This window comes from Coffea arabica, chromosome 10e (genome assembly GCF_036785885.1).
Source record: "Coffea arabica cultivar ET-39 chromosome 10e, Coffea Arabica ET-39 HiFi, whole genome shotgun sequence".
Taxonomy (NCBI): domain Eukaryota; kingdom Viridiplantae; phylum Streptophyta; class Magnoliopsida; order Gentianales; family Rubiaceae; genus Coffea; species Coffea arabica.
This window is the reverse complement of record NC_092328.1, coordinates 45,975,372-46,001,543: the sequence shown is the minus strand read 5'-3', so window position 1 is coordinate 46,001,543 and position 26,172 is coordinate 45,975,372. Positions and strand designations below refer to the sequence as shown.

At 35.0% G+C, this 26,172-nt stretch overlaps 2 protein-coding genes across 2 annotated transcripts; one reads left to right on the top strand and one right to left on the bottom strand.

Moving 5' to 3' along the window:
• The first annotated feature begins 371 nt into the window (after window positions 1–371).
• LOC113710892 (putative UDP-glucuronate:xylan alpha-glucuronosyltransferase 3) lies at window positions 372–4,889 on the top strand. Its single transcript, XM_027233956.2, has 4 exons — window positions 372–577; window positions 1,866–2,075; window positions 2,315–2,952; window positions 3,384–4,889. Exons 1-4 carry the CDS (start codon window positions 513–515, stop codon window positions 4,409–4,411), a joined length of 1,941 nt encoding a protein of 646 aa, XP_027089757.1. The 5' UTR covers window positions 372–512; the 3' UTR covers window positions 4,412–4,889.
• Window positions 4,890–16,423: 11,534 nt separating this feature from the next.
• Window positions 16,424–23,975, bottom strand: LOC113711077 (nitrate reductase [NADH]). Its single transcript, XM_027234220.2, has 4 exons — window positions 22,884–23,975; window positions 22,059–22,199; window positions 19,296–19,528; window positions 16,424–17,917 (listed from the first exon to the last, which is right to left on the bottom strand). The coding sequence occupies exons 1-4, from the start codon at window positions 23,893–23,895 to the stop codon at window positions 16,583–16,585; spliced, it is 2,721 nt and encodes a 906-aa protein (XP_027090021.1). The 5' UTR covers window positions 23,896–23,975; the 3' UTR covers window positions 16,424–16,582.
• Between the last annotated feature and the right edge of the window lie 2,197 nt (window positions 23,976–26,172).

Sequence of the window (26,172 nt, the reverse complement as noted above, 5' to 3'; positions counted from 1 at the left end):
TGGGGGTGAAAAGTAAACCATGTGTTTAACTATAAAATTATTAGTATATATTTCCCAGAAGAAAAGTACGGAGATCAGTACAATTTTTGTTTTTATTAATTAATCATGAAAAGGATCTGTTTGACAAATTTAACAGAAGTATCATATCAAACAAAGTAGTTTAAGTCTAAGTAGATCATCCTTATTTTTGAAATAATTTTCATCATTAACATAAAGATTGAACGATTCCTCTTGTTGACTAGTCCATTATGGACTCGCTAACTAACTCTTTGATGCATGGCCTGCGTGACCTTTCAATCAATTAACATTTAACAACACATCTTAGTTGTAAATATCGATAATTTTTGTCCTATTATGAATTTTACTTTAATTTTTATTTTATTTTTTTCTGCTCTTTTCAGCTTTTCTTGGATTACCTACTTGTTTTTTTCCCTAACTTTTTCCCCCCTGTGCCCAGATCAGGTGTTTCCTGTCCCAAGGTCAAGCTGCTAAAGAATCAAGAAACATACAACATGAGAGGAATTCTTGGTTCCTCAGCAAATCCAATTGAGCCTAGACTCAGAGTTTCTACACCTAGGTAAGCCCATAATCTATTCTGCATTTTCAACTACTACTACTACTGCTGCTAGTCCCTTTTGTAGTTTGTTGTTTAGATTCATTGCTTTGCTTTAGTACATGTTGTTTGATTTTTGGCTAAAAGTAGTATATTGTTGAACTTTAAATAGAAACCTTCCTTTTACTCGTGTGTGTATTTATGTAGAAAATGTGCACGGACCATCATCAGGTTTTGCACTTTGCTGCTTAGTTTTTTGAGCAAGAACTTCAGCTTCAAGTGTTGGTTCTTCTGGATTTTCTTGCATTGTAGATTAAACCCATTTGATTCTTTTTAATTAGAAGAACTAATCATTTCTGCTTTGAAAGTGCTTGAGATTCTTGATTGTCATTGGATCGCAGATTGAACCCTCTTCGCCATATTTTAATTAGAAAAAATGGATTTAGTTTCTTTGCAGATTAGTGTTTGCAGAAACCGCTGCCCAGCGGAACTGTTGTAAAGCGTACTTTTTTTTTGAGGGGGAACTGGTGTGGAGTGCAAATCCAAAGTTGGATTTGGCTTAGATTAAGCATAAAAATTGGTTGAATATTGTTTAAATTGAACTATAGTTCGGCCATCAAATTTGGATCATAATCGGTTAGGTAAACTTTGATTTGTTGTTTTCTTGGTTGAGGAGCCAGGAAAAGGAGGTGGTTGTGATGGTGTTGTTATATAGGATTATGGGGCTATTTTGGATTTCTGAACATGATTGGACTGTTGCGTGTTTGGTTATGAATTATTACTTGTAAATGGTTAGTTTGATTGAGTTTGCTGGCCAACAAGGCACATATGGTAATATGCAAGTGTTGGATTTTGTACAATTAGTGAGAAAGCTTAACTTCTGCGCAAGATGAAGATTGTATTTTTTTCCTTCCTGTGAGAGGAGAAGTGAGTAAGCACTGCCAATCTTATTTGACATCTCTCTCTCTCTCTGTGAAAGCTGGTCTGGGGGAAGAGAGGCACTATTCCATTCATTAGCTTCATTGTGATAACATTGCTGTCCATGAGGTTAACTGAAATGAAAAGTCATGTTTGAAACATGGATTTCCAGAAGTGTAGCTTTACCGTTATTTTCTTCATTCCAAAGTTGTTTTCTTGGGGATGTAGAGGGGGCAGTGCAGTTGTTTACCGTTACTTTTTCCCATAATTACGTAAAGTGAACTGTATGCTTCAGTTTAAATAATATATGCCATATTTGAGAATCCTCGTATGTTTAACTATTAGCATCTTTCTTGTTACTAACCTTATATTAACTCTCTTTTATTTGCTTCAGTGAAGAAGCCAACAAAAAAAAGTTATTAAGAAGTAAAAGTTCCAGAGATGGGGAAAAGGTGCTCTATAGTCCCAGGCAGGAGAGACTTTTGAACTGTAAATTCACTACTTTAAAGCTTGTCTTGGGCATTATTATACTGGGAGCATTTTTGATGACCTTACACTCCCCAACAATTTATGAAGCAGAAAGGGCATCAACCTCTGGCTCTGGGTATGCTGTTTTTGATGCATGATCCACTGCATTTGGTTCTTTTTGAACCTTTTATGTTACTTCTCATAAGTTGACCTGATTCTGACCTATTTGTCTATATTTACTGGTTAACTTACTTTTTTTATATTTAACATTACTGATCATATAGAGGACAGTTTTATACCCCTTTTTACCATTCAATTTTAATCTAAAAGTTATCATCTATTCAAATCATAATCACTTTCTTGATTTTGGAACAGTCCAAATTTGGTAAATAGATGGACAAGAGATATTACTGCTGCAGATGGACGCTATGTATCTCTTTTAGCTATTAACTGGGATGAAGTGTCCAAAGTTGTTAATAGACTGACTGATAGAAATGACTACCGGGGAATAGGATTGCTAAACTTCCATGAAAGTGAAATCGGTCAATGGAAGCTGTTCTTTCCAGATGCTGAGCATGTTCTTCTTAACCTCGAGAGTGTCACCAGTGATGTTACATGGGATACATTATATCCTGAATGGATAGATGAAGAAGAAGAATACGAGGTTCCCACATGTCCTACTCTGCCAACGATTCAGTTTTCTGGTAAACCACGTATTGATTTCATAGCAGTGAAGCTTCCCTGCAACAAATCTGGGGAGTGGTCAAGGGATGTGGCTCGTCTGCATTTGCAGCTTGCTGCTGCTGGACTTGCTGCAACTGCAAAAGGATCTCATGCAGTTCATATCCTTCTGGTCACTGATTGTTTCCCAACACCTAATCTCTTTAGTTGCAAAGAGCTGGTTGCACGTGAGGGTAATACGTGGCTTTATGAACCAAATTTACATACACTAAGAGATAAGCTTCACCTTCCAGTGGGATCTTGTGAGCTTACAGTTCCTCTCAAGGCTAAAGGTCAGTTGGATTCAAGTTCTACTCTGTCAATTAACTTTAGAAATCCTTAGTTAACATTACATACTTCAATTCTACCGGTGCAAAGCAAAAAGGGGAAAAAAATATGTCTTTAAAATGCTAAAATAACCTTTTACTAGCTCAACTTGGATTCCTGCATGTTATTTTGTGCTTGCCATCCTACCTATCAAAGTCATAATCACATTACCGTGCTGAGTCAATTAGATTCATGCTCATTATGCCTTCAGAGGTTTTAATTTGTTTTAGAATGTAAAAATCTGAATCCTTTGGTGTAACAACTATCTAGTAGTCTGCTTTACATAATAGGATGCATTCTGCCCAATACCAAATTAATGAAAGGCATGGAGCATCTGGATGCGCTTGATTTCTAGCTCCAACTTGAAAGTGCTGGTTAACATATTTTTGTTATACAGAGAGCTGGCATATTGGAAATGCGCACCGAGAAGCATATGCAACAATCCTGCACTCCGCACATGTTTACGTCTGTGGGGCTATTGCTGCAGCTCAGAGCATCCGCATGGCAGGTTCGACGCGAGATCTTGTCATTCTTGTTGATGAGACCATAAGTGAGTATCACAGAGGAGGTCTGGAAGCAGCAGGCTGGAAAATCAGGACCATTCAAAGAATCAGAAACCCAAAAGCTGAACGAGATGCTTATAATGAATGGAACTACAGCAAATTCCGCCTCTGGCAGTTGACAGATTATGACAAAATCATCTTTATTGATGCGGATCTACTGATACTTAGAAACATTGATTTTCTGTTTGAGATGCCAGAGATATCTGCAACGGGGAATAATGGTACACTTTTTAATTCAGGCGTGATGGTGGTGGAGCCATCAAATTGCACATTCCAGCTGCTAATGGATCACATCAATGAGATTGAGTCATATAACGGTGGAGACCAGGGTTACTTGAACGAAATCTTCACGTGGTGGCACAGAATCCCAAAACACATGAACTTCTTGAAACATTTCTGGATGGGAGATGAGGAGGAGATCAAAGAAATGAAGACACGTCTATTTGGAGCTGATCCTCCGGTGCTCTATGTTCTTCACTACCTGGGGCTGAAACCATGGTTATGCTTCCGTGACTATGATTGTAACTGGAATGTGGACATTTTACAGGAATTTGCGAGTGATGTTGCGCATAGGACATGGTGGAAGGTCCATGATGCAATGCCAGAGAACTTGCATCGCTATTGCTTACTGAGGTCCAAGCAGAAGGCAGCACTAGAGTGGGATCGCAGGCAAGCTGAGAAAGGCAATTATTCAGATGGCCATTGGAAGATTAAGATTCAAGACCCTCGTTTAAATACTTGCTTCGAAGACTTCTGTTTCTGGGAGAGTATGCTATGGCATTGGGGTGATAAGAATTGGACCGATAATGCAACGGCTACGTCAACACCAAAAACGATCCCAACAGCTTCTCTTCCTTCCTAGTCATGCGGTCTTCTGCACTTTTATATACCCAATATACAACTGTAAATGACACGTACGTCAGAATTCTGGAAAATTACCGGGGTTTAGATAAAGTCAGAATGCATTCGTTTGGTCTTCAACTTCTTGATGCTGCAATTTTCATAGGAGTATGTCTGACTATAGATGTTTCATAACAAAGATCTTGCAAATATAAGGTTTTGGGTATTCTGAGACACCATTTTTTCCACTGTGACGGTACAAATGAAGGTTTGTTAGCTTTTGGGGCTGACTGATGCTTGGTCCCCTTCATCATTCTTCCTCAAGCTCAGCTGTCTCTCAAGTTTGGTAGTTGCATTTGAGGCTGATTCTCTTTCCTCTTCGTTTTATCTGCCCATTGACAGAAAACAGTATATGTTATGAAAGTGACTCGATAGCAGAATCAAGACTTATTTGTATCAATTGTTTTGTCGTGTTTAGGTTGCCACAATTCTGGTTCTTACCCTTCTGTTCGTCAATAGTAAGAAAAACTCGTGAAAGTCCCACAAGATTTTCTTACCACAATTCTGATTGTCCCACAATTCTGATTGTTAGCATTTTGACCCAAAACTGCTTTAAAATCTTATGAAAGCCCCAAAAGTTATAATTTTGCTTGTGTCCAGGAAGTCCCTCGGCCAGTCTTTTTGTGCTTTATGACTAATAATAATAATAATAATAAACCTTTCAGTAGTATTAATTGTTCAACATTTTCAAACTAATCTTTTTAATTTTAACCTTCTATAGTTCCGCCTCTCCCTATGCCCTTTCAATCTCTAGCTGTCAGATTTAGGATTCAAATCCTTAACCTAGCAGCAAGAAAATTAATTAGAATAAGGTGTTTCAGTTTATTTGAATATTTAATATCCAAAACCTGTAATAATATTAGGTTGTTGACAAATTTGTTATCTTTCCTTGTGAGTCCATGCAGCAAACTCCGTCTTTAATTCCATTCAATCAATTTCCATCTCTTCTTCAATTCTAGATTCTTCAAACCAAAAAAAGAAAACTTGAATAAAAGAAATAATTTAACATTTAGAAAAGTACTGACACATACAATTATAAAAATAGTGTTATAGATTACAAATAGAGTAGATAAAATTAAACTTAATTGGAGGAGAAGGAGATATCAGAAAGTTTTTAAACTTGTCCCCATGTATATGCTTGATTGACGATCCAATTCTCATGGATGTAATAACAAAGTGATAACTTTAAAATTTTGAATTCTAATTTACTTGATGTGATAGAAATAAGATTTTAATGTTACATTTAACCAAAAAAAAAATGATAGGATTAATTTCATATTTTATTCTCCACACTCCTCATATCATTCAGAAGTTTAAACACAACAAAGTCGATAAAATTTCAATATATGCCACAGAAATAAAATATCTACAATTCAACAAATAAAAAAAAAGATAGTACCATGAAATTTCGAAGCGTCTTCTGATCAAATGAATTTCTGTAGCTCCATTCTGCGTATGTCTTGAATTGTCATATCTGATATGAAGCAAATTTGGCTCAAGGAAAAATTTAGATCTGACATAACAACTTTGAGAATTTCTAAATCTGACCAATTTGAGAGTTTTTCTCAATGTTTGTTATTTTTCTTATTAGATCTGGCTTCCCCTTCTTTTCCTATTTTCCATGCTCCCCATAATTTTATTCAATTTGCAGACAGTCTTGAAAAATACTTTTGGTAATTCAAAGAAAAACCTCGATGCTATAAACTCAAAATTTTTTAATTTTGACGTGTGCCCTATCCTCTTTTTATTTTAAAGACTCCACAAAGTAAACTTTGATGCTAACAACTTCTGTTTTTGTATTCCATTATTGCATCTCGTCTATCTAACCAAATCTGCAAAATATATGCTACAAGCAACAACTTCTGTAATTTATTTCCATGCGTCATATTTATTAATTCTTATTGAAACTGAATAAAGTCCACTGCTTAATTTTTTTTTTTAAAAAAAATTCGTACTTCTGCATTATCTTTTTGTAATTGACTTCATTTCGCGAATCATCATTGTTGCACTCGTTTTCTTGAACGGAGATGCATTTGCTATTCCGCAAGTTGTGCAATTTAGTTTGACTTTGGTATAGGTTTTCGAAATATTTGTGATTTTCAAAGAAAAATTTTTGTACAAAGGGAACATTTCAGCAATGCAAAAATATTCTGAAAAAATTATTCATATATTGAAACTAATTAGATTGTTTCAAAATCATTGGTTTTCTTCAGACCTTTATGTATAACTTACAAAAGAAAAGATGAGAGAGAGAAATTGTTACATAGCACATTAACAAAAAAAAAAAAAAGTAAAGCTACTCAAGTAATATCTCTAAATTATAATGATTCTATTCTTTTCTTTGCAGCCTTAACTTTTTTTCCTTGAACAGTTTGCACTTTAAACTTTAAAGTAATTGATATGTTGAGCCTCCCCCCCTCTTTGGGGAAGGTAAAATGTCGAACTTTTATTTTGAATTTGAAGAGTGTTGCAGAAACAATTTGCTTTAAGGGTCCAATCCACTGCTGCACCGTGGAAGGGAAAACCTATTGTAACGTCTCGGACTTTCGATCCTTTCTTGGATTTAATTTTTCCTCCTTCTATTTTCACCATGAAAGAGAAATAAAAGAAAAGCAAACACTACAAGAAAACGGGCTTTTTGCAACGCTTTTGCTGCGGCACAAGGAGAAAGTGCAGCAAATAAGCAGCAAATTTCAATTTGTGCTGCAAATTTCACAGTGGTTCATAATTTTTGCATAAAAATGACATAGTTTTAATAAAAATCCATAAAAGAAAAGAAAATAAAGCCCAAAAAAAGGGGGGGAAAACGATGTTTTAAAGATAACTAAACACCTAAATAGCTAAATACGCAAAAATCTGATCCTTTCCAAAGTCTGAAAGCAAACAACCTAATTCCACCTCTCTCTCTCTCTCTCTCTCTCATCTCTCAATTCCCTTTGATTTCTAATGATGCAGTAGAAATACCTTCGGTTCCTAATTCCTAGTCAATTAATTTTTGTGTTCGTTTCTTAGTTTTATATCTACAATAGAAATATCAAACCGAATTTTCTTTCAGTTTTAGGTCTTTTTTTGAAAGGTGAATAAATTGGATATCCTCTGTTGGATTTGGTTCTCTATCGATAAACCAATTGTAGCTTTGAGACAACTCAATCAACAATTCTACGAGCTCTTCTGGTTCAAAGGCAAGGTAATTAAGCTCAATTTCTTTGTGATATTTTCACTTTACTCATTTCAACTTGTGGTATTTGCTATCGATATTGCTGATTAAATTGCTCTTTGACATTCCTTTGTTTGTCTCCTTCTAAATTTCTGGGGCTATCTGGTCTCATACTTAATTTGCTTGCTTTTTTATCCTCTTCTCTTACCTGCTTTGGATATGCCGCAACGTATGCATATGCTGTTTCGCTTCAGTGACTACTTTTTTGTTTTTTTGTTACAAGCTAAGATGTTGTTCTAATAATACCACATCTTCATTGTCCTTCCTTATGCATCATTCTGGTTATGATTTGATCTTTAGTGGCTGTTTGACCAATATGTTGCTAGTTGCTTGTGCATTATACTACTGCACATGCTAGTGCTTGATTATCGTTTGGAAACTTTGAAAGCTTTCTTATCATGATAATTTTGCTATAATACCTATATCCATCTCCAGTCGTTTGCCTTAGCCATACCAATATTCAGTCATCAGTAAATTTTGAAGTCTCGATTGATTATCCATCCAGTTGAGTTAATATAGAATTCTAAGTTGGAACCTGAAAGTTTGGCGAAGCTTCCAACTCTCAGTGACAATCTGGATAGCTGATGAATCACAATACTTCTCTTTCTCTAACTGCTTAGAAATGTATCTAAAAGTTAAGTCTGAATATGATGAGGTCCACCATTAGCCTTTTCATTGCTGTGAATTGTGCACCACCATTGGGCCCTTAATCATGGCTAAAATACCTCCATGGATTAAAAAGCTAAAAGTTGTTCTTCTCTTCCTTTTCTTTCATCTTTTATGATGAGAAGTTTCAGAGATAAACTCCTTGCCTACAAGCTGTAGTTTACTATGGTTCAAACAGATTGAATCTTTGCTATTTTGTTCGTCATGAGATTGATTGAATCTTTTAAAAAATTTGGCCATTACAGTACATTAATTTCTTTCTTAATCAGTTTATCCATTTTTCATGAACTTATATTTCCACTATAAGCATAGCAAACTGGGATGCACATGCTGCACTTTATTTTTTATTTTTTGGCATGTTAATGAGTTTGCTATTTTTCAATTCTGTTTATAAGGTCTCTTTTCTTGCCTTCTCAATATTGTTTCTTGTAGAATGGATGATAGGTCTTGGATCTTTATTGAAAACCGAGTCAATAATCCATACTTTGAAAAGTGTCTGAGTGACTTCCTTAAATTTGCCTACAAAAAGAAGGAGGTTGGGAGTAGAATATATTGCCCATGTAGGCGATATAAAAACTCAGAACGAAAGGAAGAAACTGTGCGTGCACATGTAACAATGAAGGGGTTTTTCACCACTTATACAAATTGGATTTATCATGGTGAAGATCCATGGGACTTCAATCAAGAAAATGTGAGCAATGGAGTGTTTAGGCACACTGAAAATGATGACATGAATGAATTGATACACGAAACACTTGGAAGAACACTTGAAGAGAATTCTAACATAAATTTAGAAGAACTTAGAGGAGCCTGTGATGAAGAGACTAATAAGTTTTTTAAGTTGCTGAAGCATGCCGAAATAGAGTTATATCCTGGATGTAAAAATTTTACTCTTCTGTCATTTGTCATCAAGTTGTTGCATGTCAAGTCTCTTTGTCGATGGAGCAACAACTCAATGACAATATTACTGGAGCTTCTCAAGGAAGTTTTTCCTGAGAATGAATTATTTCCAAGCTCTTATCGTGATGCTTGGAAGATTGTTAAAGACTTGGGTCTTAGCTACCATAAAATTCATGTATGCCCCAACGATTGCTTGATTTATTGGAAGGAGACAGAACATGAAACCTTTTGCAAGAAATTACTAAGTCAAAAAATTGATGATCCTAGCACGATTCTGTCACTTTGATGTAACTTGCAGATTACATTTTCTCACTTCTTATGGATCCTTTTCGTTTTTTGTCCTTTGGATTAAACGATAAAAAAGTATCACTACTACTACTACACAGTTTATATTTCATCAATTGCTTATTATTTTTTACCATTTTATTTTTGGATTAACATTTTATGCACGACAATGTATGAATTTTTCACTCTAACATTTATGGATGTGTACTACATATACATGAATTGAATTTCAAATAGGATTACATTTCGAAAAATTTCAAATATGTCTCATTTACAAAAGTACAAGTACATGAAAGTTATACACTCTAGTTCATGCCTACTTGCTCCGGCCTCTATTCCTGTAAGGAAAACAAACTAACGGAATGAGTTAAAAGTTCAGTGAGGTTCCCAAATAAGCAATCAGGTAGAGAAACCATGGAAGTATGGCATTTAACAGTTTGAACACTTTGGACAATAATAAACAGTCATTCACGAAATAAACATTCATTCATTGGAAGTATACGTGCTCACTTGGAGCTTCAGTCATTCAGTCGCCGACCATTTCCCTTATTCCTCCATCATTAGAAAATATTTAACAGTGAAAACTCCTTCAATGTTCATTGTCATTCATTCATTGATTTCATTGTATTGAATTCACTGGCCAATTCTCCACCAGACTTCGTAGTAATACTTGAGTATACCAAACATTGTCCCAGGGTTACCATCCGCCTGACCGAGTCTGCTTTTGGCTCAAGTTGATTGGCAACGAAGGGCAAGGGCCCAGTTCAGCCAAAAGGCTTACATTCATGCACAAGTAACATTCACTCATTTAATCATTGAAAATTTCATGTTCACTTAGGTCAAGTGCGATAAAGTACACACTCGCCTATCGAAAATCCATTTAACAATCATTTAAAAGCATTTAACATTCAAGCAAACATTCATAACAATTCACATAGTCGTTGGAAGTACAACATGCAAAGAACACTCACTAGTTTAACCAAAATAACGTCAAAAGTTCGCTCCCGGGTTATGCTCTTGATCACCAACAAACCCTAAGAACAACAAAGATAAAGTATTATGGTTCAACCATTCAAAACTTAGGTAAACCAAAGAAAATCCAAGTAACTACTAGTGCAAAGGTGTAAATATGGTTTTGGAGTGAAAAGAGGATATTTGGACTCAAGGGACATGAGCAACCAAGGAGTTCCTCATTCCAATTCATGGCTGAAATTTTTAGCAACAAAACAATGAAAAGAAACAAGGTAATACACCTCTTTAGGTTAGGATATTCACTCCAACTCAAACATACAATTATTGTTCAAGGTTTTAGCAAGTGAAGTCAACGAGAGTGTGTCCAAAAGACTTCCAAACTAAAGACTTTGAGGCTAAAAGATAGCAAGGTGCAAAGCTGCCATCCAAACCAGGATTTTTCGCAGCCATGAAACAAATACAATCATGAGGTTTTCCAACTCCCAATCTCCGTAGTTTTCACTTAAATTCCCGCACAAAAGTCTTAACCAAGGTTTGGAACAAGTTTTGGCCAAAATCAATTATGAAAAGGTTAGAAAACAACAAGGTAATAGACTTCGCTATCACTTGGCCAACAAGAAAAATTTCAGCTAGCAAAGTGGGGAAAATACCAATGAAAATCCTTCCATTTCAACCAAAATTCAACACATAAGCAAAGCTTATAGGTTTACCAAGTATCTTAAGCAAGTTTATCACAAAATCAACCCAAACTTGAAGGAAACAAGCTGTCCCAAAATTTGGATAGCACCTCCCCTTATTTTCTTTACTTTTCCATCCAAACTCAACACCAAATTTCATCTCAAATCAACCTCAACTACAACCACAAGTCATAAGCTATAACATACACTTGATTAACGCCACAAAACCATCCAAATATAACAAGTTTATTGCTCAATACCAACCATACTCAAGCTGGTTCTTGGAAACCCTAAGTTGAAATTTTCACATACAAGCTGGAATTTTTCTTAAGCAAGCCAAACTAACATATAAAAGCTAGATATTTCACATGGTAAAGCTATCAAATCATAGCCAACCTTAAGCATCATATAAGGGCTGAAATTTCCCCATAAAAGCTGAAAATTTCCAAATCTCCAATTCAATCCATGAAATTTCTCATCAAACTATCAATATTCAACTCTAAACCACTAGTATGCAAGTATTAGAAGTAAAGAGAAGTTTCTTGCCATAAATACCTTAAAACCCCAAGAAAGATGAAAACTTAGTGTTTCTTCCTCCAAAATCTTTCCACTCAAGCCTTTGATCTTCCTTGGATATCACTTTTTCTGGAGTGGTTTGCAAAATTAATGGTTAAATTCAAGATGCAAGCAAGAAATTGGTGGTTGAAGATGAAGTTTTCCTTTCCTTTTTCCCTCTCAATGGTTCAGCCAAGCTAGGAGCAAAATGGAAGGAATTTTTGGTCAAAATTTGATTTTATTAAAGGATAAGAAAGGAAAATCCACATTCCAAGGATTTCGTGACACTTGTCATTCTTAAGGTTTGTTCTCATCTCTTTGTCTTCCAAGACTAAACTATCTAGCTACCTCTAATTATCTCTTAGTATCTTATAAAATAATATCCGTTCATGCAAAATTTCACCTAGTTTTCAAAAATTTATCGCACTTGCCGCTTTAGCGGGTCACACTTTCATAATGCGTTTCAAACTTAATATGAACTAAGTTATATAAGGAAAATGATTTAATAACTAGACGCACTTATAAAAATATCTAGAAACTTAAGGTAATAAAGTAAAGTAAAAAAAATGTATTTGAAGAAATAAAGTAAAGTAAAATAAAGTAGAAAATTTTTCGGGTCCTCACAGTTGATATCAGACTTATGATCATGTGTAAATGTGTTGAAGGCTAACAATTTTTTCCTGTTGTTTTCCTTCTCTTCTTTCACTTTTTCTTTCTACAATTCAATCTCTTCAACCATTAAAGAACCAACAAATTCTTCTAATGGCATAGTACTGAGATTTTTGACCTTTATATTGTAATAACCTTCGGTTTCTACGCCTTTAGTAGTGCACACAATATTTTTATATGGAGTTCAATTTGTGAACATTCTTTGCTGGTATTTACCAAAGAGTTGATGAAGCCTATGAATCTCTTCATCATCTTTATGATGGTTTCTTTTGACTCCATAGTGAACACCTTGTAATCATGGACCAATTATATCCTCTTTGAGGTTTTCACATCATTGGTTCCTTCATGTGATTACTTTGAGTGTCCTCTGTAAGTCCCTGACAAATCTACACTGAGAAATACGATTGCACTCATCTTGAGCTAGTGCATAGTGGAATAAATTTAAAGCAGCCATATTTATAGTGATCAATATACCATTCCCATTAGTTTATTCATCCAACTCTTTAGGAACATATTCACCTTTATCATTGGTCTTCGCGAGAATATAATCACCATTTTCAACTATTTGTCGTAGGTCATATCTTAGAAACCCAAAATAGGGTTTCATACAATTTTTTCAAGATGAATAATTTGAACTAGTAAACAAAGAAGGACAGTTTGAGGAACTATTCTCTAAATAAGACATCAAATTTGGAATGATTGTCCATAACAGATCGTACTCTAGGTGGTATAACCTACAAATGATAAGAGAAACTTTTCTGATGCCACTTGGTGTCCCAAGTATGCTAACCTAGAGAGGAATTAAGAGCTTGATATGCGACTTTTTTCTAAGTTTTGAAGGTTGTTGGACATGAAAATTTTCTAGCATAATAAGCTGAATCAAAACAATTCCAAAATTTCAAGTATAACCCCTTCCAATATGTCAAATAAGATATATAAAATTAAAGTAAGCGCAATAGAAGCCAAACAAAAAAAAAACTTGAATTACAATCAAATAGATAGCAGTAGAATAATTAAATTGTAAATAAACGAAATAGAGAGGGCCAAGTGATTAGTGGCAAGACACTTAAAGGCCTACATCCACTACTAAAAGTCTTTCTCCCCGTTTGAACTTTGAAACCCGCATTCAATAAGATTGGTAGTGTACTGTTCTTCTTTCTCCAGCACCTCTAGTACAATCACTAGTGCTTATGCTTTTAGAGTGGATCAAGCACAACCACTTTTCTGAGATTTTCTTTACATTTTTTTCTCAAATGTCCATCTCACTCCACCTGCGCCTTCAATATTAAAGTGGCTCATATACAACCAATCCACTTCTTGCTTCTATGGTGCTCTACATAGAGGACTCATAGGATCTCACATAAGCCTAGTCTATTATAGTTACCACTCAACCAGCTTGCCTAAATTCCTCATAAAACAAGATGACTCCAACTAAACTCTTAATTGTATTTTACAGGAAATCCAACGAATTTAGTAGTGAGGTTTTCTAGTTAAGTTCTGAGTTTTCCTTTCACTCGAAAAGTCTCACTTGAAAAGTCATGGATGATAAATATATAGAGATGATGAACAACCTAAGAAAAGTGTGCGTTTGACTCAAGAAAGAATGTGTTTGTTTGATACAAAATACTTGATTTGAAGAATAGTTATGGTAAGTTATTGTTGGAGTTCGAAAACACAATACGAGTCTAGTCCTTAAATAAGACTAGGGAGATGACTTTAAAATTCAGACAAAGAAACAGATTTAAAATCATTCCAAAATAATAATAAAAAAAAAGATCTGAGAAATAAAAGAGCATGAAGTTAAATATGGTAGGACATCAGATAAATCATTTTTTGGTCACAACTTGATCTTCTCGATTTCAAAATTTATTTTTGACTCCAAAAAAAAGACTCAGACCATATAGAAGGAATAAAAAGATATTTGAAAATTTATTTTGGACTAACTTGATGAAGACTCAAAACTTACCGTAAATAAAATAATCTAGATTTATTCTAATAGGTAGGCGTTGCAATGGGTCCTATCGTGTACTTAGCTTGTCGTGTTATTATCATGTTCATATACGAAAACCTCAACCCTAACTCAACCCATTAGACTTTTGTGTCATGTCATGTCATGATCCATTTGTTAACCGGTTAATTCAATCCAACCCATGTAACCCGTTAAATATTCTATACGATTAAAATAGTTTTGATATGATGCATTATTTTGCCAAATCGAACTATTGACCTATGCTAGAAACACTTTAGTATTTAATCACATATTTTAACCCATTTGATCATGTAATTGACTCAATATTGCTGTTGTTAGAACACACAATAAATTTTTTAAAATACATAGTTAACATAAATTTAAAGTTTTCAAATATTTTAAAAAATAGATTATTAAGCTTTCCCAACATAATATCATAGTCAGCCTTGTTTGTATTGCTATTTTTTTTGAAAATTTTCTCTGTTTTCTGTGAATATTCATTTTGCACATTTTTCAATCGGCTTTTATTTCATATCTTAAAAAGTGCTAAAGTAAGTTTTCTCCAAAAACTCTATAAAAAATGAGATCCAGCAACTTTTTAGAAAGATAATCAGATAGTTCCATGTGTGATAAGATACAAAATATGTGAGTTTTTAAACTTCTAATTGAAATATTCAAGCCAAATTTAATTGTTGTTAGTTTTTGCTAAATACTCAAAATAGCATCTGTAGTAATTAATTATTATTATAAAGTAAGCTCTTTATCGAGTTAGCATGTTAACCCACGGGTTGACCAACCCAACCCACTTATATTCATGTCACTAACAGGTTAATCCAATAATGACCCACTTAAGTTTGGATAGTGCTAAAACCTATTAATTTCAAATCGTATTCGAGTCAGGTTATCGCGTCGTACTAAAAATTACCACCCATACTAACAGGCAGAGGTCAACCTATATAGTTAGAAAATTTCAAGTATGTTCAAAGCTAACAAAGAATCCAACAAGAAATTCTCTTTAGAATGATGAAAACAGACGCAAATAAAAATTGAAAGCTTTTTTTATTCTTTTTTATTAAGTTTAAGCTTACTTAACTACTTCGATGTCTCTTAACCTAATAACCTTGTTATCCATTTGTTTCACCACATGACCTTGAGATTATCTTTGGTTTAGCAGTGAGCAATCTGCCGCTTTGTCAATTCATAAGCAAACTGTCAACACCCAACAAACCATTAGTAACTATATTTGTCATACGAAACTTTAAATGATTGAGCTAGTAGTTACATATGTTGTTTTACCTTGGAAATGAATTGCTTATATTTGCCTTAAAGAATCAAAATTGACCAAAAAGAATGAAAAACATCTGACTTTAATCGTCCTCTTGATCGTGAGTCTTCTAGGTTTCCCTAGGGTATTTCGTGTAAAAATTTCTAAATTAATTTGGTTAAATAAATGCAAAAGAGTTAGCACTCATCAAATTTGCTTTATTCAATCCCTTGGAGTATCCCTTGATACTACGTACGTAAATATTACATGCTAGGCACTTGAGTAAATTCAAGTGGACTGTCTTCTCTAACTTGCCAAATTCGTGGAGTTTTACAACTTCTTAGAGGGATTCTTCGTGAAGTTTATTTGAATATCCATGGAATTAACCAAAAATGCTTCGTATAAAGAAATCGAATATTTGGCTGTGCAGGTTCTGTGTATCTTTCCCCAGGACTCTACTAGCTTTAAGATAATACCAAGAGTAATAAGATAAAAATACTTTTATTATCAATTTCACTAATCAGTATAAAAGTGACAATAGTAATTGTTAGTATCGCTTTCTCTTCAGAAAAAATCAGGTTTTACGATCTACCAAACAAACTCATATTCTATAGTTTTCAGTTGACTTCTTTTAGATGAAATTTTGTTGCAAAAAATGTTCCCCTGGGCTTTAGTGGGGTTATCTTTGCCTCCAACTGAATAGTGGCTCAAGTCTGATTGCATGTCCTATATGCCATGTTGCAGAATTTTCCTTTCAATTAAAATTTATAAAGCAAATTTGTTAGGATTAAGCAAAAAGATTTAAGGACAAATTCACCAATATTAAGATTGAAAAAAGAAAGAAAATCAATGAAGAAGAACAAGTACAAGACTATTTAGTTTTTTATGATAAACATAATATGGGCTACTAAAAGTTATGTACAAAACCTGACATCTACATTATTATCCCGTTGCTTTCTTCAAAAGATCAATAAAGAGTCCTTTATATCATATCCCATTTTCTCCAAGTTTGGATTTATTGCAAACTGGATCATGGGAGGAGGGCCACAAGCCAGTGCTAGGGTTGTCTCTGACGCTAGAGGAACATGTTCTCTTAAAATGCTCTCGGTAACAAACCCTAGACCGTAGTTCCACCCTTCCTTGATGGATTTTTCCACTACATACCACACTTTAACTCTTTCAGGATACTTTTCAGCCCATGCATCAAGCTCATCTCTAAGCAAGATATCATCCTCAGTCCGATTGGCATAGACAACAAACATCTGGGTATCATCTTCAGAATCCTTCAAAATTGCTTGCATTACTTGATATATAGGTGTAATTCCTGTTCCACCAGCAAGCATGGCCAACTTTTTGGCAAACTTGTGTTTGCCATGCACCAAAAAGTTGCCTTTCCCTTTGTATTCAATGTGACCCAGTGGACCCTTAATTTCAAGAAATGACCCCAGAGAAAGTGAATCCAAGTATTGTGACATAACCCCTCCGTTTGGAAATCTAGGGTGTACCCCTTTGAAGTATATCTTCACCACTAGCTCAAAATACCCGACTTCTTCTACCCCGCTTGCAGGCGTGTAGGCTCGCATGCATAGCTTTTCATCAACCGTAGCACATACAAATATGTGCTTCCCAATTGGTAATCCTAGGACTTGCTCTTCTGAGGGCAATGCAAATCGAAACTTTCTCACATCATGGGAGATTGAGGTCTTGGACACAAGTTTACATGGGATTCTCTGGCCTGAAATTAGCGCAATGCTTCTTGCAGGGGCAATTTCAGTGATCGGGGCCAAGTGACTGGCGTTTGAAGCTCCATGGACTGTGTTGTTAGGTGATGAAGTCGACGAATCTGAGGTGTAACCTGAGGTTATTAACTCACCAATCCTGAAATCTTCCAAGAGTTTCTTAGCCTTATCAGAGTGGATGGCTTCAAATTCTTCGGTACAATCTGTGCCAGCATTGATAAGAATACTATCGGAACCTCCAGGATGGTCTTTGAGGAAACGAGTGCAGTCATAAACATGGCCATGAACAATTATCCATGCAGAGTCTGCTGAGTTGTGCTTCTTAACCTCAGACATTGAGAACGTTTTTGTACTTGTGTTCATGAATGGTGATGAGACACTTTTCTTCAGGGTTTGATTCGAGTCGGAAGATTTTTCGAGGTGTTTCTCCTTGGCCATCCATCCACCAGATTGGTTTCCAGGCTGCGTTGGGTGCTCAAATGCAATTCCGATTTCTCCTTTGTGTGGTTTGCACACATTGGTTTTCACCCTGAACCAACAATTGTTCATCATTCCCTGCACATTGCAATGAAATCATGAGAACAAAGATGCTCTGAATTCTAGCTTCATTCGTACACATTAGTCATTTACCAATTTTAGCAACGTGTATAGTTTTATTCTACTCAAGATATTCGAGTATCGCAATTCTTAGCCAAAGCAATGAAATACTCCATCGACCACATATTTATAACTGTTTATTAGGATCTAACTTTTCATGAAATTCTTTCAATCACTACGGTAACTACGGTTACAGTTTGAAGAGGTAGAGATGCTAAATTCAAATCCTCCTCTTCGTATGCACTTTTTAAATTTCACCTTCTTTATTAAGAAAGTTATATATTTCCACGTTCTACCTCTTCCAAGAAATGCTCAAACTCTTCCAACCCCGACCGCACCCCAAACAAAAGCAAAGAATGACCTTATGATGACATTTTCATCATGACGTAGCAAAGGAGCCCCCAACCACGGGACATTCACGCGAAGTGTACACGTCAAAATTTGTCAGTACAAGATACTTCCAAGGAGGATCTTTTATATACTCTTGAAATTAGATACAGCAATATACTACTAAATTTCCAACCCATTACACCGGTATACTTGCCTATGCAGAGCTTTTATAGGAGTAGAGTATAATTACCTTTTATATGAATATCCAATTCTTAAATAATTTTAGCTCTCGCATTGTGTGGGGCTATAAAAATATCTATTTTGGTAATTTTTAGAGACTTTCATATTTATTTACAATTTTTGTGTCTACTATAATATGGCATTCTTTTGAATGTAGTCATCCGCTTTAAACAATTCATTTATTGTAAATTACTTTCTTTTACACAATTCAATGAAAATTCAGGTGAAATGGAAATCTCTAGATACCCTATGTTAAAATATTATGACCATTTTCCCTCTTTTATAGACATAAAGCCTTTTCCTACGACCAATAACGTGATTTAGTCATGTTTTTGGACCTAGAATATAAGTTGTGCCACTTCAATCCAAGCTTAAGGAGGTAAAGTGCAACTAATCCTAAGATTTATCGTTTACCACAAATTTTATATTTATTGCAAGAGTCTTTTTTTTTTTTTTTTGGTCAAAGATGGCCACCGAACACCGTCACAATTTGTGACAAATTTTTGTGAGAAACAAGAGTCGAACTCTTGACGTCCCGCACTACCAAGCCTTAGAAGGCTTGGCATGGCAGTGACCAGTGTATGACCCTTGATTTCGCACTACAGTACTTGTGTCAACGAGTCTCTCATATCCGAATTCGAGCAATACACGCAACGCACCTTAATTATGTGTATCGAAATTAATTCATCAAAACTTTGCAAGTAAAAAATCCCGATCCATAAAAAATACAAAAAAACAAACAAAATTTTTTCAGAATAAAACGTACCATGACATTCCAAATGAGCTTTTCGGGTTGCGTGTTCGTGCTCTCATCCCAAGCTCGAACTGCAATTTCTTTAGCACCCAGCAGATCCAGGACTTCAACATCCAGAGACCAGAAACACCAGCACCAGTACTTGCCATACTTGGAAGGCTTCTCAGGGTGGTCCACGGCACAAACGTGCCACGTGTCTCCGCCGTCCATTGTCACTTCCACACGTGTCACCTTCTTTCCTCCACCTGTTCACGATACACACATAGTCAAGAGCTAGAACCAAAATGAGTTTCTAATGTAATATAGGCCGTGTTTGGCAGATAAGTTTTTTGCTAAGTTTATCTGCTACAAGTTTTTTAAAAACTTTAGCTACAGTAACCTCAAAAAACTTTTCAAAATTTTTAAACTATACACTTCAAAATATTAAAAAAAACACACTTCAAAAATTATTAAAAAAAATTATACAAAAAAATTTTAAATAAATACCCAAAAAACTCACTTGCCAAACGGGGCCATACATAAGATAAAATAAACAGGTGCTTTCAAAAACGTACGAAGAGAATGATAAGAAATTTCTTTTTAAAAGAATAACTTCTTTTTTTTTTTTTGGTAAAAAAACGAAGTTCTAGTTAACTAGTCATTTTTTCCCTCTTCCTTTCAATACATTTTCTTTTTGATAATTTTTGAAAGGCGAACAAATGATACATAAGATATGACATACATATCTATCCTGTTCACATCTAATCATACAAAAAGAGTTGCTTGCTTATCTTTAAAGGAGGTTAAATTGCTTGTCATTTAAATCCTTTTCCATAGAATCCAAGAAAATTGCATCACTCTCAAGAAAAAGATTATGGGATACATAACTGCCACAATATTTTGACTGGATCAAACCCAAATTAATGTTAAAGCGATTTAATTGGTAAAATAAAATATTGTGGCATAATTTTAATTGTGGATTGAGCCTAAGAAGGTGGAGGAACAACAAACCATGAAACCAATGATTGCTGAAACTAAGAGTTAAAACTTGTCGCCATCACCACACCACTAGTGATTCTTTTGTCGTTTAATTCAATACTCCTTCTGTTCTGAAATGTTTGTTGCTAAATTATAATGTCACTTTTCGCGATATCTCAACTTTTCGCGAATAATTAACAAATAGTAGAAGACAAATCCAATACAACTTGTTTGTTGAGGAAGAAACCAAGCAACTTCGTAAGAGAGTGGTGAGCACGCACCGCCTTCAAGTGGGCGACATTATGACGTCATACACGACAAAAGGATAAATTAGTCTTTTCACTTAGAACGGCTCTTCAGAATGAGAAAAGCTCTGCCTTCTGCTAGTCCATGAGAAGTCAGATCGGGAGAAGGGACAATAACGGTTGTTTGTATAATTCTCTCGGATTAATGTAAAAATTTTAGAAAGTAAACTTTTTGTGTAAAGTTTAGGCCTGTTTGGATTGTCATTTTGTGCCGAAAAATTACGTCGTTTTTCGTGATCACATTTCCCTATTACTTTTTTTCCTCACATATATCAAATCGTTACAGTAATTTTTCATGAAAAATCATGAAAAATGCAATCCAAACGGGGCATAAAGTGTTCTAATTTAAATTAAAATAATATAATATATATCCAGATTTATTAGTATATATATTGATATTATAAAAAAGATTATCCAAACTTTTATATGTGTATAATTTATCACAAAGTATTTGTATATTTTTATCACGTTGATTTAATTAATTATTTTTTTTCTTTTTCTTTTTTTTAGGATATTTTTTAGTGTACCTCACCTTTTATCCACCTAACTCGTTTAGGCAAGCCAGTCAACGAGCAAAACATAAGATATTATAAATTCAGTAAAATCTAAAAGGTGTGTAATGGTATATGTCTTTATTTTAGAACTAAAAATAGTGTAAATATTACCAATTCTTAAAAAATGAATGTTTAGTTTTTAATCTTTTTTTTATCCACTCACCTCTCTCCTACATCCTCGGAATTCTAAGTATTGACCAACACCAGTGATTACATATGCCCTTAGGCCAATCATACCCTTCTTTATGGTTTATTTATCTTCTTCTATCGTTTGTGCAGTTCCTGTAGGGTCAATTAAAGTACTCCCGGTTTAGAGGTACGATGTACTTTCCAGCACCAAATATCAATAGAATAACCCATGGGAATCCGACAACAATGCAATGCAACAAAAGTCGTGGATTCGGAGCGATTGGAGAAGTTTTCACAGCCCAACCGGGGAGGGTTACAACCGACCCAGTAATTACTAAACGCCATTTTACGTCTAAGTTTTTTTTTTTTTTTTTTCCAAACAATTATACGTCTAAGTTCTAACCTCAGACAAATCAGTCCCCCAAAGTACATGGAAAAAGTAAAATATCATTACTTTCCTTTTCATCTCATTCTCAGATTCGATGTCGCATGTTTTCTTTCTTGATTCATCCAACGTTTGAAGCTGCCATCCCTCCCCTATTGTTGAAATTAATTATAACTCAACAACTTATTTGTCTTCTTCACATAATGCATAATTACCTTATTAATTTTGAAGTACTTTTATTTATCAGCACAGTAGTATTGTTTGTATTAATTTTATTTTTCATTTTTTAAAACACAAAAACAATCCTAAATTTAACGAATAACAGCCATCAAAAACTTTATTAGAATTACTTTTATACTTGAAATATATTTTTTTAAAATAAAAACACCGCAAAGAATTCAGCAACCGTAGTATATATTATTTGCAATTTGCAATGAAAGCTCACCAGAATAAGCGTAGCCCCTCAGCGTGTAAGGCCTCTGAGTCGTCCACGAGTTGATCGGCAAAATCTCGTCCTGGCATGGTGTTGTGATCACCGAATTGATGTTTAGCTCATTGATGATGAATTCAGGCTTATACCACCACGCTGTATGCATCATACGCAATAAAATTAAAAATTTCAGCTTATGTTAAACATCATCAACCACCGTCGAAGCGTCGAAAAGACAACTTATTTAATGTGGCTTGAACTTTGAACCTTCTCGAAGGGAGAATCTGGCACTAGCACTAGGGTCAATCTAAGAAGAGGAAAATTTTCTCTTGGTTTGCAAAAACTGGAATGTCAACCCTGGCATGCTGTGACAAACACTAGGGTAACACTTGAATAGATTGATTATCTCATTAACTAAAAGTTAAAGATATGACAAATTTTGGACCACATAGTCTATAAGATTATATCTATCCAATTTTTTGCTGCATGCCGTAAGTTCTGCTATCAGTTGCTTAAATCCAGTTAAATCTGAACAATTTTCGAATAATCAAAACAAATTTTCGCACATAATCTTCCATCCAACCAAAAAATACTATTCAGCATTATAATAAAGTTTTGAAATGGTTACACAACTTTGAATCCAAAAGGAAAAAAAAGAGAGAGAGAGAGTAATACTCTCTACATAAAATATAGAGAAACTTTGCATATATAATATATATCTATACCGTTTAACATATATAGTCTCGTTACATGAAAGATTCATCCAAACAGAAAAACAATAAGGAAGAAAAGCATAGACCATAAAGACCTAAGTGGAGGTAGGTAAGCCGTAGATTGTACCTTCGGAATTGGCAAGTTCTGCATCAACGTGGGAAGGGAGGACCCTGTTATCCTTGTAATGGTAGTAACTATCAGACTCTTGAGTAGTCACAATGATCCTGGAAAGCCATTTCACCATTCTCCCGCCAATGAAGCCTGGAATTATCATCCTAACAGGAAATCCATGGTCAGGAGTCAAGAGCTCCCCATTTTGCATGTACGCCAGAATAATATCCCTGGATGCATCCATGGCAACTTCCTTCTTGACGCAGGTTCCATACTTCGATCCTCCTCCGCCGGGCAAGTTCTCAGCGCCCTCAAAACAAACATTCAGCGCTCCATTCTTGCGGCTGAAAATGCCGCAACGCTTCAGAATTGCACGAAGAGGCACTCCCCGCCACACCGAAGTAGAAACCGCAGCAGCACCCCAGTTGAAGCCAATCGTCTGCTTCGTCATGTTTTGCTCTTTCCGCCTGTTTCCGGCGCAGACGAGCGTAGCCGGAAACTCCCTGTATGGGAACTCGTTAACCAACTGTTCCATTGAAAATTTCATTGGCCGTTTCACCAGCCCACAGACCTCCACAGTCCAGCCATCCCAGGTGGCCGTAGGGACTGGACCGTGGTTCCGGACGTAATGCAATGGCACCGGAGTTATGAACCCGTGGTGCATCAGCCTCGTTAGCGGTGGCTCGGCGTTGAACGGGTGTTTTCCGGTCAGCCTAACCATGGATGGATTGCGTACGATCCAATTATCAGCCGTTCCTTCATCTCTTGCATCCAAAACCGAGTTTTCCAACTCGGCTTTTCCCTTCTTGATTGCATCCTCGTACCCGTTCTCATCACTCTCTTCCTCGTCGTCGCTGGAGGGGTAATCAACGTGAACATTGGAAGTGACAGTATTAACAGTAGGTTTGTTAGGATGGAAGTTGAAGGTTCCAACAGGAGAATCAGACCGGTGGTTTGGACCGGCTCTGAATCGTGGTAATGCGGGTTCAAGGTGGTGAAACTGCCGGTTTTTGACAGAGGCCGCCATTGGTGACTGGTAAAAGAGAAATAAAGAAGAGAGTTTTGTTTCGTTCTCTTTCTCTGTAACTTGCTCGGGCAAAGTTGAAGAACGACCAATCCATTTTATAGCTAGAGACGCCGGGGACTCTCTTTGCCTGCCTTAGTCCAAACAAGGACCCCATCTGTATCGAACAAAAGCCATAGGAAATTAATCTATTAATGTAAATTATGTTTTTTGTCTCCTTTGGCATTTACTTTTCTCCCAAGGCATTTTTTGTGACTCATATTTTTAGGAGGAGGATTTGAGTATGCGTAAGGATTTCTGTAGTATACAGGAATTGACACTGAATTTGACACCGAATAATGATATAGAGGATCACAGTTGCCGCCCATAGGTTGATGAAGTTTATGTTCCAGCTAGCGCACACGTATACGTTATTTTAAAAAGTCGATAGTTACTCGGGCCTGATTTTCTTTTTCTTTTTTTTTTGAACGAGATTTAAGACTTTTTGTGTAGGAATAATAGACCGGGCATTTGACAGTTTTAATTAAGATTCTAATAGTTTTGTGTTATTCGTAATTCGGATTATATCAGATGTGTACTGCATATTCTCAAGTCTTAATAAAAATGGATTTAGCTAATGGATGCCCCAAGCACCCATTAAAAGGCAGTATCAGATGTTAATCTTTCACAAAAATAACATTAATTTTGGACATCATTTAAATATAGTGGTGCAAATAATTGTATATATGTGCGTTCACACTGCAGCTTTAGTATAATTTACTAATCAGTGTCTGCACCCATTAGACAAAATCCAACCAAAAAAATCTATATCTACACATGTATAAAGGGTTCAACGTAGGAAAATTTTACTGAATAATAATCTTAAATGACAAAAAATTAAGTAAAAAAAAAAAATAACAATGTAGAAGTTACTAAAAGTAACAGGGTTCAATTGTCATCATTCCATATACATATAGTGTCTTCTTGAATCTAATCCTAAAAATTGTTAAACGTAAGATTCGAACCATATGTTGAAATATCAGTAAAGGATCTAAATTCACAAATTTTCAATTTAAAATCATACTACTCTTTATTTTTCTGCCTTAAATACTAGTGTCATATTTGTTTTATCTATATGATGCCCTAATATTAATGTTCGTAGCCATTCTACTACTATGTTACCATGGAAGGGTAATGAGTTTTGTACCGAAGTTAATTCATTACTTCAATGATATAACAAATTCATATGGCTAAGACGTTCCTCTCTCCTCTCTCTCTCTCTCTCAAAATTGGTGCTTTTGTTTGTCACATATGAATTCCTGTTATCTGATTTCGACTAACTTCAATTTGGATATGGCTATTGAAGGCACACATCTGTTTTGCTACAAAGATTATTTGAAATTGAAAATGAAGATTTGGCTAATTAACCAATGGTTGGTTTTTTAGTTTGATGGGAGATCCCTTCTATTTGTTATATTGGATGTCCATAATATGATGCATGTCATTTATATATACCCAAAAACAAAACAAAAAAAAATGCACTGCAGTTTATAGATATTTTGCCAAAGACAATACTTTAATCTAAAGCTGACGTTAGACGAAATTGAAACAGTTGCTTTTTCTTTATCTCTCGCTAAAGCTTATTCACTCTTCCTTCTCTTTAAAATTTCTCTAACCGAAATCTCATTCAACTCTCTCATGGGAAAGAGGCTACACATGCAATTTGGTCTTTCTCCGTGAAAGGAAGCGTCTGTCCAGTTTTATTTCATTTGTTTGAATAAGTTTTTTTTTCTAAGGTGTTTTATTAAGAGCTCTTCTAAAGTTTTCTGATGATAGTTTTTTCTCTCCTAGTTTTGTTCTCTCCTTAAATATTCTAGTGAGAGGTTTTTTTCCCCCATGTGAGATCTGAGAGATTTGGTAAATTTGAGAAACCAAATTTGAAATTTCTTACATATATTATGCCATATCTAAATTCCCTTTAGCGTTGAAGTAGTTTTTATCATATTTAATTATTAGAAGACATGCACACAAATTTATTGGATTGTAGTCATATTCATTTGATGGAGGATACTTTTAGAGTTTTAATGTCATCACCATGTTTATTGTTTTTTGGATATGTTGTATGGATTGATTTCAGATCTTTATGTATCTACGTCAGTTTTTGACGTGCATCCTGCCATTAGTGCAAAATATTAGAATGAAATTATCTTTTTTTATTAAGAAAAGGAAATTGAAACAAGTAGTCAAGTGCAAACATATCCAAGAATTATATTTAAAATTTAAATTGTTTATCATGACGAT

Coding starts and splice junctions, on each gene's coding strand:
- LOC113710892 (XM_027233956.2), top strand. CDS start 513: ATGAGAGGAATTCTTGGTTCCTCAGCAAATCCAATTGAGCCTAGACTC. Junction 2,076..2,314: donor GCATCAACCTCTGGCTCTGG/GTATGCTGTTTT, acceptor ATTTTGGAACAG/TCCAAATTTGGTAAATAGAT. Junction 2,953..3,383: donor AGTTCCTCTCAAGGCTAAAG/GTCAGTTGGATT, acceptor TTTGTTATACAG/AGAGCTGGCATATTGGAAAT.
- LOC113711077 (XM_027234220.2), bottom strand. CDS start 23,895: ATGGCGGCCTCTGTCAAAAACCGGCAGTTTCACCACCTTGAACCCGCA. Junction 22,200..22,883: donor AGAACTTGCCAATTCCGAAG/GTACAATCTACG, acceptor TGATGCATACAG/CGTGGTGGTATAAGCCTGAA. Junction 17,918..19,295: donor AGCTCATTTGGAATGTCATG/GTACGTTTTATT, acceptor TGCAATGTGCAG/GGAATGATGAACAATTGTTG.